The following is a 12688-nucleotide window of genomic DNA, read 5'->3' as shown; positions in this document are numbered from 1 at the left end:
CCTCGCTCCTCTTTCGCGTTAAAGTGACGGGTTTGCGCCGAGGCTGTCAGTGACTGCGGGGGGTGTCACGCTGGGTGAATACCGGGGGGACCCTTGCTAACTACACGGACGCGGTGTCTCCCCTCTGCTCTGCGGACGGCTTCCCACCTTCCCCGGCTCCACCGGCTCCCTCCCCTCCCCCGAGAGTATCTGCAACAAGGTGTCTCCCTTCAGAAAGCCTCCGTTGCTGCGGATGGAAGCCATCGGCAAGAGAAGCGCTGTGCCCGGTGCACGTCGCACCGGGTCGAAAGATCTTTTCAGAGGTACTCGGAGTATAAACTAGTAGCGAGTGCTCCAGCCGCAGGTCCTCTCCTCAGGCTCTTCTCACAGGCTCACAAGTTTCTGTTAGGAAGAGTGCCGCCTACGGGACCGCCTAAAACTGCTCGGGATCTTAAATTCACTGCACTGCCTAAACCTGAGAAGACAGATGCCTGACCTCCCTCTCCCCAGCTTTACTTGGCTTGATCATGAGGGTGGAAGAGCATGTATACGTCACTTTCATTATCCCAGTCTTACTTTAAACCAATAAAGAGGAGGTTTGCGTAGTTAATACTCTTTAAATTTGTCATCCTTTAACAGGGAAACCCAAAATACCTTTTCTGGAAAATGTTTTCCTTCTTTGGTTAACTCTTACAGACTATAACTAATATCTTAGCTCTTAAGATAAGAATTATATCAGTTTCTAGAATATAGTTTTTGTTACATTGCTGGAAATATTTTTTTATAGGCATATCTGATAGATGAATTCAAAACTTGCTTTTGAGTTTCAATCTATTTCTCCTACATTTAAGTCTCACGTAGAGAATACAATGCAGCATAGAGTGTTTTAGGGAATGGTTACTATTACATCACACAATAACTCATATTCTCTAGTGCACCCAACTTAATTTCTATCCTATGTCAAATGTAATATTAAAAAGTAATCGTATTCAAGAAGGAGGAGATCCCATGGAAGGGTAAGTGGCTAATGAAAATGTCTAGAAATCTAGGAGTTAGGATGTAAAGCAATCGCAGACATTTGGGAGAGAAATCGCCATGCTCTAGATCATTAGCTAGCAGCTGCTAACTAATAGGGGTTAGGAAGGAACTTCTGCTCTGGATGGCTATTCCATGACCTCCTGCTATCACTCTTATTTTTCTGTGAACTGCGCAGCTGATACTGGCTGCTACCCAAGGCCCTGGACCACAAGAGTGATTTGGGAAGAATGCAAGGATTGCGCTATATTTTTCTTTTTTCAATTCATCTGCCAAACAAGTTACTTGCATCTCGGTGGTTTAAATTCTGGTTTAAAACACTAAAATAGCAGCACTTCCTACTTCTACTACACAGGTAGACTGTACTGAACAATTGCAACTCAATAGTATTTTGCTCATCTATCAGATCATGAAACCAAGGCAGAGATGCTTGGAAGTAACTTGTCTTTCCATGCAATGGAAATAAAGCACACCTACGTCCAAAACTCCTGTCTCCTGTGTCCCATCTGTGTATCTTCCCTACTGGATCCTGTCTCTCCCCAGTGACATGGCACGAAAGCAGAAGCTCCTCTGCAATGTTCCTTTGTTACGACCATAAATTGTATTTCTTTGTAATTTGTCAACCTAGTGATGAACAGTCTGAAATGAACCATAGAATGACACAAGATGAGGGAGTAGAGAAGAACCTTATCTGGCAGTATGTTTTTCTTTATCTCCTCCAAGAAATTCTAGTGTTTTCTTCTGAAATAAGAAATTGGCATGTTCTTCTAACAAGACATGTGGAATGTCTATTCTTCATAAAATATGGATAATAATTCTGATCTAACTGAGATAAGCAAAACAGGCTACACCTACAATAATTTCCTTGTCATTATACGAAGCAATGGACCTACTCTTTTTTTTTTTTTTTAAACATGTACCTTTCAGCGCGAAGCAATGGACCTACTCTTTTTTTTTTAAACATGTACCTTTCAGAAAATCTATAACTTTCTGTTCCTATGCTGCAGCTTAAGGCTGTTTATTAGGGGACGCTTGAGCATCAGTGTTAGTTATGGTTGTCAAGATGAGGGCTCCAGAGGTGCAAAATGTCTGTCCAGACTTAGTTTGCTCCTTTGTCATATGCATTATTGAGGTCTCCTCAACTACACAATTGTATTGCAATCCTACATGTCCCTTACAGGGTATTGATGGTGTTGACTGGCTTACTGAATATGTAATATTTCTCCATATTCAATGTGAGGCACTTGCTATATATAGGCATGTGGTATTTGCACATGTTCCAAATACAACTTCATGTTCCTCTAGCAGTACTTATCACTTCAGGAAGAGCGCTTCACAAACATCTGATCACCTCCTCTCAGCTCACCTCTACGTGTGTTCACAGAAGTTCATTATTTCTCTGATAAGGAGCTGAGAGAAAGTCTATTAAATAATTTCTCAAGTTCTTTTTTTCTTTAGGTGCTTTCCAGTTTTCAGGGAACTTTGTAGCTTTAGAAAACAGCACCAATTGGCTGAAGTCAGACAGTCAAGTCATAAGTGATTTGTGACCAAATGTGAAATATTAAGTTATTGTCCAACTTCACCTAGGTTGCTGAGATTGGGGGGAATTAGTTTACATGGCCGAAATCTGCTGCCTAAGCCATGAAACTTCCCCATAAATTGACTCTTGCAGCTCAGGCTCATTCCCTGAACACCATCCATCCTCTGTGCTAAATGAAACAAAGGCCTTGGTGAACAGTAGGAAATAGCAGCCATTTAATTAAGACTATATCATAATGCATATGTGCAAGAAAACCACATCAAGATTAGCCAGGGAACTGTAATTCTGGCCTCTAGAGCCTTGCTTTAACATAATTTCATAGCTTACAATATTTTAAATGAGGTTCTTCGCGTATTTCTTTCTCACAAATGTGTTATCAGAAATACCATGTGAATCTGTTCTGTTAATATTCACTTACTGCAATGCAACATTCTCCTATGTGGATTACCTACTAGAGGCTAATATTTTCTTTCCTTGGCTGCTTGCCTTTTTTTTCTCTACCAATCTCTTGCGTGTATCCTCCAGGCATCTTGCCTGTATTCCTAACTTGAAGCTGTCTGCAGTGATCAGAGGTAGATACAATCAGTAAAATATTGACAGCTTTAATGTATACAGCTAGTACAGTTCAACTCAGAGTAGACCTGGAAAAATATAACAATGATTGCTTGACAGGTTGGTAAAAGCCGGAGTGATCTGATGCAATGTGATAAATACGACTATGCTCTATCCAAAACTCAAGACTCCTTAATTCCTAAACAGCCTGTACTTCCAGGCTTCTGGCTTTTCAGTAGCTGCAGATTCACAGATTCTTAGTCTGTTCTACAAAGAGTTTTGACTTTTGAAGGGTTTGTTTCACTCTAGAATGCAGAATTAATTTAGATTAATTAAAATTCCCTTTCTCTGAGCTGTCATTGCAAGTCACCTTCCCATGTGAAACCCTGGGACTCTGGTGTTTGAAATGCCTTTATCCCAGTGATGTATGTTTCACAGTCATATCTATAGAACTGAGGGTGCTAAGAGTGTTCTACTACTTAAAAAAAAAAAAATAAATTAGAAATTTCAACTATACACAGCTCAGGTGGGGAGAGGCAGTGGATAGACTTCTTTTTTTAAAAATATGCCTTCTGAAATGAACAAACATTAATAACAGCCTGGTGTTCTAAAGGAAGTACTACGATTATTCTCTTCCTTGGTCTGAAAAATAGACTGGCAGCCTTGTGAAATTTCTATGCTTCAAAGTCTTGAATAGAATCTAAACTCTTAAGTTTTTTCATAGTATGAGCACCTGTGCATAAGACTAGTGTTGATTAAAAATTTACTGATAGGAATCCTGTCCTGAACTGACAGAAACAAATAGGTTCTCATCACAGAATACTGTTTCTGTTAGCCTCTCTGCCACCTATGAAACTGTCATGTGGGCATCAGTACAGGCTGTTCCACTTCACTGCATCAGGAGAAAAATACAGATGGTGTAGATGGAAACTGCATACTATACTTAGACAGTCTGAAAGTACAAATGTTCATGTGGGCCTGGGATTAATGAACATCCTAACCTGCTGTGGTTTAGTCCAAATGATGGTTCTATCCAGCATGAACTGGAAGACAGCAAGCACCAATTGAGTGAGATGTAGCACTATTAATTTCCATCTTTCAAATGAAACTGTGCTTAAAAGGAAGAACATTCTGACAGGTGACAGTTAACAGTACTGCCTTTCTGTTGGTGACAAAGTTGCTGTGGCTCATCATCCACAGTGCACTGAAAAAGAAACCTAAGTGTTTCTGGAAAACTGGCTGTTGGGTTAGTCATTTTTTTGTTTCTTTTTTGGTTTTTTTTCTCCCTGCTGCCAGAGAATTTCCAGGTATGTCAAGAAGGGCTGCCAGAGGGTTTGTCCACTTGAGTTAACTAAAGATGCAAACTTACCCACTGTAGTCTTTTGATGCATTCTAAGTACCAGTCTGAGCTTGGGAGAACAGGAATCACTTCTTGGTTCTGCCACCACTTTCCTGTATGCTCTTGAGCTAGCAAAAAAAAAAAGGCAACTTTTCACAATGATAGACTGTGAAGGCATGGTCTTTTGATTCTGGGATTACATTTAACATACTAAGAGGGGTTTCTACTGCTTAAATAAACATGGTGTAAACAGTTCTTAGTGTGAAATTGCTCCTCTTCTTTGAGAGGAGGATAGAGATGTGACCTGAGCACAAATTGTTCAACTAGCTGTGTCAATAGAACAAAAGAAGCTGTGTTAAATAGAGTTTGAATTTTAAGAGTCAGTTCATATTCAACAGTAGTTGTCACTAACTTCAAGCAGATCAAAACACAAGTCCTAGAAACCAAGTAGGTTTCACAGTGCTCTAAACAAAGCTCCTACATGATGTATACCAGAAAGGAAGATTGCTCGTAAGAGTAACAGCCCCAGAAAATGTGTCACACTGCTTACTTCCAGCTCCCTTGTGAAATGCCTCTTGTGCACTATTTATGGATGATGAACTTCATATGCTGTTGCCCACAGACTAAGCACCCAGCGATCTTTCAGGAATTTTTGCAGTCAGCTTTAGATTAGACCATCTTGAATATAAACTGTAAACCTGGTTTTCAGCTAGTATACTGAGTAAGGCACCGTTCTGAGCTCTGCCACGGGCAAATTGGATAGCTTCTCTGAGCTTGACTTTGTTGTAAAGGAAATAGAAGCAAGGATTGCTTTTCTTGCCTGCCTGGAATGAAAGGCAGTCTGAAACTGAAAATCTCTGGGAAGAGATTTATCCCTCATGTATACAAATGGTGCCCAGTGTGTTGGACGCTCACGATGTTATTGTAATATTGCTATTAAATATTGCTAGGGTTTTTTCCCCCTCTTATTCACCATAGTTTTAAGATGAAGTGACAAGCTCACTATACCAACTGATTTGAAGTAGGTAAGTGAAAAGCAAAATTTGTTAATCCACTTATATAGGAATAAGGGTTTGACTACCATTTTTTGTCCCAGATACTTATCCATGTTTTCCTTGCTCTGTTGCAGAATTCTTGGCCCAGAAGCCCTTGTACTGCTTCAATCTGACATCCATGCAGGATTCAGAGATGATCCTTACTGCCACTTTTCACTTCTATGTTGACAAACGCCCTCGGCACCGGGATGTGTTTTGTAAGCGGTCCAAGAACTCATCCTGCCGCCTCCTTCACCTGCCCCCGATCCTGCGGCTCAACCTCATTTTCCAAAGCATTCACCAGAATTCTGCCTATGGACTAGTGAAAGGGAACATCACCGTGTTTCTTCAAAGGCGCGGGGCTTGGCATGCAAAGGACATTTCACACATCATAAAAGAATCAAAACGGGCTGGAGAGCTCATTCTCTGCGCTGAGCTTGATTCTGGGGAGAAACACCAGGGCTTCCCTGAACAGGTCACCAGTCATTTACCTTATATACTAGTTTATGCCAATGACCTTGCGATCTCTGAACCTAACAGTGTGGCAGTCACCCTACAGCGTTATGACCCATTCCCTTCCAATGATGGGGACCCAAATCTATCCCCTAATGCTTCTACTGATACCCGAGTGAGGAGGGATACGTACCTCTCTAGCTCTATTCAGAACAATGAGTTGCCAGAAGTAGATTATAACAACAATAAATACAACAAACATGACATATGGGAGAATGCCTACAAGTCCTTGAAACCAAAAGCCTCACGCAAAGACCGAAGGAGAAAAGGGCAAGAAAATACAGAAACACTCACAAAGTCTCAGGTGCTAAATTTCGATGAGAAAACAATGAAGAAAGCAAGGCGAAAACAATGGAATGAGCCAAGGATTTGTTCAAGAAGATACATGAAAGTTGACTTTGCTGATATTGGCTGGAATGAATGGATCATATCTCCCAAATCATTTGATGCCTACTACTGTGCAGGGGCATGTGAATTTCCAATGCCCAAGGTAGTATGCCTTTTCATTGTTAGCTTGCAAACAGTAGATCTAGTGTTCTGCCTATCCGACTACTTTGTTAGTTAGATTTTCCTTTAGATTTTTACCTTTTTCACTGTGTTCTGCTTCCTTGTTCAGCCTAAATCATTTAAGCAATATCATTTCCATCAACTTATTCATCAGAGTGCAAAAAGATTCCAAGTTATCTTTAAATGTAATCTGAAGACTAAGAAAAATCTCAGGTTTATCTTACAATTTCTCATCTTACATCTTGAAACAGTAACATAAAGACTTATGCAGCTTATTAAAATACGGTTACAGACACTAAAGCATCAAACTACTCTGTTGTGGTAGCAGAAGTATAAAGTCTTATATGCTAATAATAAAACAAGGTACTGTACCAGAGTATTTCTGAATTCCACTGGTAATAAATACCTTAGGAGAAAAATGCAGAGTAGTGACACTGAGGTATTTTTAAGTTTAAGAAACTGCTTGTCACTTTGAAAATAAGAATGCTGGTTAAGCTAATAGTTGTGTCTCAAAATTCTCTGGTGCTTTTTTAATTTACTAAATTCTTAAAATTAAGATAAATCCTGCTGGAACAAAAAAGTTGATTTACCTTATGTGGTTGGAAACGCCAAATGGCTGGCTGTAACACTCTAAAGCTAGCGTACTGAATTTCTCCTATAGAAGCAGTGTGAAATTTGCTAATAGAGAGGCAAACATGAACTCCTGCTCCAATGGAATTTTGATTTGGCCCACTCCCACTCACTTGCTCTATGGCAAGTAGTAGAAATTTTGGCAATCCTATGTAGCGCAAGAATTATTGACATTTCATAGGGCTTTCAAGTAATGGGGAAGGGGAGGATTTGAAGCACTGCATAACCTGCATGTTTAGAAACTGTCATTATTTTGCAATTCTACCTACAAATGGCCTGATTATTTATTCTACTGCCATTTTTGCACGTGGTCACTCGGCACTTAAATAATGGATAGTGTTTTACAGCAGAGAACTTCAAAGCTCCAAGACAGGAATCTGCCCTACTTTGCATACAGGGAGATTGATTTATGTTTGTGTTGAAATAAGTAGTATGATTTCAGGGAGAGTCGATATGCAGGCTAGTTTAAGTCCAGGAACAGTGGAAATCTAGACATCAGGGTGGGGTGTACAAATCTGACCACACGTTCCTGTGTAGCTGGCCAATGCTGAACCATGTATACATAAATTGATACATGGTCTGGTAAAAATTAAAGCTTGCACAGGCTCACATATAACTTCACTTTTTTTTTTGTTGTAGTATAAAGAGATCATGCAACACAATCACCACTTTACTTAGCCAAAACAAAACACAGCCTGCGAATATGGGTCCTCTGCCATAGACCCACAGTCTAATGCACCATTTATAAATACAAAAGCCAAAAAAAAAAAAGATGATACATTTAACATATCTGGCTCCTTGTGAGCAAAACAACATGACACAAAAGCTGACAGAACCAAAAGAGAGTGGATCCATTTCTAGCTGGAATAGTTAAATAAGCTTATATTGCTGACTTATTTAATGTCTTATCTAGAAATATTACTTGCTATATAATAAAGATTTCCTTGTAAATCAAAAACCTTACTTTAGTTCTCATTTTGATACTTGTTTTCTAGATAAATTAATGTGGCTGCACTGGCATCTTGGTGCCAAAAAAACCAAACCAAACAAACAAAAAAACCCAGAGAAATTTAAAACTAAGTCACAGATACATAGATTTGGGGATTTTTGGTTTGACACACTCTTTGATTGGGTTTGATTTGGAAGAGGTCTACTTTTTGTTAGCTTTGTATTTTTAAGAGGGGAAAAAAATAGAGGCAGATTCATGGCTATAACTTTTTTAAATGACTGTTTCCAAACAAACAGAGATAACTAGGACATCAGCATGAATGAAGCTTCAGGTTAGAGCGTAAGAATTGCTAAATATTATGGAGGGAGAAAGAGCTTCTGTTCTTGCATATATACTCTAAGTCAGGAAAGCATGCATACAATCTTGGCACTCGTAAGTCAAAGGCCAGATTAAAGCTATTCATGAAGACTTGGTCTACACAGTCAACCTGTGATGGACAAGAGATATAACTTATTTCCAAGGTACTCTTTTGGAACTGTGGAGATAGAATTATACTTATATACCTGGCACGTTGAGAATCATCACACTGTATGATTTTTTTTTTTTAAGTATCAGTACATCACTCTGCACATCTACTTTAATAACTGCAATTCTTGATCTAGATACAAAACAGCTCTGGTACAAATCTTGTCATAGCAAGTTCACCTACCTTACTGCTGAAGTTCTTATTCCCTGAACTGTGAGAGGGAAGACTAGCTCGGAAGACTAGCTTGGACTTGATGATCTTAAAGGTCTTTTCCAACCTAAATGATTCTATGATTCTGTACGGTTAATAATGGCTGGCTGCACTGCTGCGTTTGCCAAATAAATGCTAGTCCTATGTGCGGTAGAAGTAGGTGGGAAGATATCCTTTCCCTGGTCTACAGTAATTAGAATTCTCTTGATTTCATCCTTGTAAGTGTTATCGGTTCATTAGTTTCATTTTGAGAGTTGAATTCAAACCTGAAAACAAAACTTTCCTGAAGCTAAGAAGTATTGCTTATTAAGATGGGGGGGGAGGTGTTTTGAGGGGCAAATTAATGATAAAACAGACTTTAAAAGGGGTGTAAGCCAGGCAGAAGGGGAGGGTCTAAAGTATTTCAAGCCTGCTGTTCAATTGCTTTTCAGCTACATCACCATCCTTCTATTTTCTGAGGCCCCAAATGTCCTAAACTAGGATTGCCCTAGAGGTTAAGTAAGAGCAGAACCTGTCCTGCTGTTTATAACCTAGTAGCCAGCATTTAAAACGTTAGCACTTCCTCAGTGCCATCACTACTGGGCATTCAACTAATTATTTCAAGCTTTCCACTTTAGCACATCAGTACAAAGGCTAATGTGAAGCCTAGCCCAAGATCACTGAACACTCACGCCAGGTTTCCAGAAGGGCTGGAAAATTCAGAGCCTGGCTGGATGTGGGATGGGTGTGCTGCCTGGCTCTGCTGTGGCTGAGGCAGCCAGATTCTGTACAAAGTAATAGTCCATAATAAGCGTTTTTCTCTATAAGCATTTTTGTGCATAGTGTATACACTTGCAGGCATTAGAAACCTAATTAGTGCTGTTGTCTTGGTAGACAGCTGCTCACGCTAGACTTTGCTCACATCTGTTTGTTCCTTGCAGATATTAGAGACTGCACAGCTGGAGAAGATCCTAGTTGGGTCTTCTGCAGGTTCATACCCAGTAAGTCATAATCCTGTAAGTCGGTAACTGGCACTGAGGGCAACGGTGGCTATCCACTGCATGGGGTCAACAAATTCTGTTTCAGTAGTACATTAAGACCTGTGACTGTTTCAAATAACAATATGAAATGATAAAGGTGCTAGGAACACTTCAGGAGGTTTTTCATAAAGGTGAAAGTAAGAACTTGATTCTAGAAGCTCTAGTTCTTTGAATTTCTAAACTCTGCAGTTGCTTAAGCACACAAAAGCTATTTCTGTCTCTCTCTCTCGCTGTCCAGATTTGCTAACATGGCCAATGCGGGTAGAAGCTTATTTCTACCTCACATAGCAGCTGTGAGACTAATTCACTGCTGCTTGTTTGTGGATAGCTTTGAAATCTAAAGATGAAGGGTGGCATGAGAGAGCAAGCTGTTGCTAATTATGCCAACGTATGCTAATTACAGAAAGGTGCTTTCCAGGATTGGTCACTTGTTGGGACTCGGCTATAGGGATGCTGTCTTGAAGCCCCAAAGGATCAAGGACGGATTTCAGAGTTTCTCCTTGTAATGGCTCAAATGAGGTTGCTTTAGTTAAGGAACATCTGAAAGCCTTAATAGCAATTAAGGTTTGGATCTGATTTGCTGATATGTTACACTTAAAGCAAGTGTATCAAAACGGAATTATCCTAAAAAATAGCTCCTTTGTTATACCCATGGACTACATAACTTTTCATGTTGAAATGAAAAATGATGTTTTGCATATACTCAATTATTATTTGAAACATAGAGAAGATATAGGAGACATTAATTCTTCTCACTTGAAGTATCTGCTTCCATGTGGAGATGTGCAAAGTCCCTATTTGTTGTTCCACAGATGTCATTTTCCACCCAATATACAGCTATGTACCAACAGTGATGAAAGATTTCATGTGTCACATATACCAGATGTGTGCAGAAAACTCGTGAAACTATAGCAAAAAGCCTGATATGACTAACAATTTTACTACTGTTACTGTACTCATTTGCTGGCACAGTATTCAAGCATGACAACTGAACAGGAGTCACTGAAGCTTTAGCCTCAGTGGTGTGTTGCATGCCATACTATTGCCTCGTGTAACTGGAGCACACGCATTCCATGCTATGTTGAGGTAATGACAAAGAAAAGCTGTCACTCCGTCACTGGTAAACCTGTGCTTGACTGTATGTACCTCAGGCAACAGAAGTGGTTAAAACTGTTTAGTACTGTTCAGTTGCTCAGACTACAAAGGCCAAGTATAGCTTGTGAATAAAGGCTAATAAAAAAAAAGTTACATTTACCTACTAAACAGTATACTATTTACATATCTTAACTTTCTCCTTTTCTTATTCTCAGTGCTGTTATGCCTAATGGCTGCCTCCTCTTCGCAAATATTTTTCCTTGTGGTGTTTACTGCATCCAAAAATCAATGGTAGAAATAAAATTGTGGCTCAGTACCCTGAACAGTATATAGATGTAAAGCTGCTGTGAAACCTCTCTTCATACTTTTCCTGCCCTCCCAGCCTTTTGTTTTCTTCTCCCACTTTGAGGCTAGCTCAGGGGGGGAAAAAAAGCCTGGTGAGGAAGGCAGAGGGAATCAGACAAAGGCTATGAAGTACTTGTTTGTCATGGGGTTATGATCAGAAAGGCTCTGTCAGGTTGTTTGACTATTCTAGAGTAACTCCCCCCTGCGGACACTATTTCTGGAGCACTCTGCTCTTTTAAAAGAGAGTAATTACTCCAGGAAAAAGTAACTAATTCCAAGTTAGCGTAAAAGAGGAGAAATACTACTGGAACATAGGGACAGTTATTTTGGAAATACCTACAGTAGCCAATTTTCCAAGCCAGACAAGAGGTTAAGAAAACAAAAGATAACATCTTACAACCGAGAAGTGTGCCCCACCTTAGTCCTTTTCTCCTGCATGCCTGCCTCCAGCATCTAGTAGATGCAGTCAGGGACATTCTTTCTTCAGGCTACTGACTGCTGGCTGTGCCACCAGTGCCCTCCTCTGGTATTTATGAAGGCAGCATAAGGAACACAAAATATCTGCTGGATACACCTTGCGCGGGAAAGCTGGAAGTGTGAGGGACTGACCATGCTGCATGGTCCTGTGATTCAATCACATATTCACTTTTTTGAGAGACAAAAAAACATGTGTTGTCATTTTCCAAGTCCATCTAGAAAAGTGACTGCTCATAAATGAAGCGATAACTGTTTCCTTCTCTGTTCCAGATTGTCCGGCCATCAAATCATGCTACAATCCAGAGCATCGTAAAAGCAGTAGGAATCATTCCCGGCATCCCAGAACCCTGCTGTATTCCTGACAAAATGAGCTCACTCAGTGTCCTGTTCTTAGATGAGAACAAAAACGTTGTTTTAAAGGTATATCCCAATATGTCGGTTGAAACTTGCGCCTGCCGATAAGTTCATACAAACACATCTTTAATTAGACCTGCGCATCCTGCCCGACTACACTGGGAAAGCTGTAAATGGAAAATGAACCCACTTGTGTTGATGAATGAATTGCAAGCCTACAATTCCTCTACAGAAAGCATGTGGAGACACTAAAACGATACACATGCTCACCTGGAAGGATATGTCTTACTGTCACCATTTGTCTTTCATATTCATCTTCCAGGAATTCAATACTTTTACAAATATCTTCCTAACCCACCTAGCCAAGACACCTGATGTTTAGAGAGAAATTTAAGTAAGTGTAAAGTTTTCCATAATCAAAGGACTAAAATATGTTTTTATATGCTATTTTTCTGACTATTTTATCTCTTCAGTTAACCAAGAGGATGGGAAGTGAACTTGCAAAGGCAGGCTTATTTTAGAGTATCACTTTTGTACACAAATCAAAACTTTTTGCCTAAAACACTCATACTCTTAATCTGCAT

General features: G+C 39.8%; 1 protein-coding gene across 1 annotated transcript in view; it reads left to right on the top strand.

The window, feature by feature from the left end:
* GDF10 (growth differentiation factor 10) overlaps positions 1 to 12212 on the top strand; it is a 102793-nt gene extending 90581 nt beyond the window's left edge. Inside the window, exons 2-3 of the mRNA XM_009277996.1 lie at positions 5575 to 6482; positions 12021 to 12212. Coding sequence (XP_009276271.1) covers positions 5575 to 6482; positions 12021 to 12212 — 1100 coding nt within the window. The remainder of the gene's footprint in view (positions 1 to 5574; positions 6483 to 12020) is intronic.
* The last annotated feature ends 476 nt before the right edge of the window (positions 12213 to 12688 follow it).

The sequence above is a fragment of the Aptenodytes forsteri genome, unplaced genomic scaffold, assembly GCF_000699145.1.
Source record: "Aptenodytes forsteri isolate BGI_AS27 unplaced genomic scaffold, ASM69914v1 Scaffold15, whole genome shotgun sequence".
NCBI classification, from domain to species: Eukaryota; Metazoa; Chordata; class Aves; order Sphenisciformes; family Spheniscidae; genus Aptenodytes; species Aptenodytes forsteri.
This window is presented reverse-complemented; position numbering and strand designations above follow the sequence as displayed.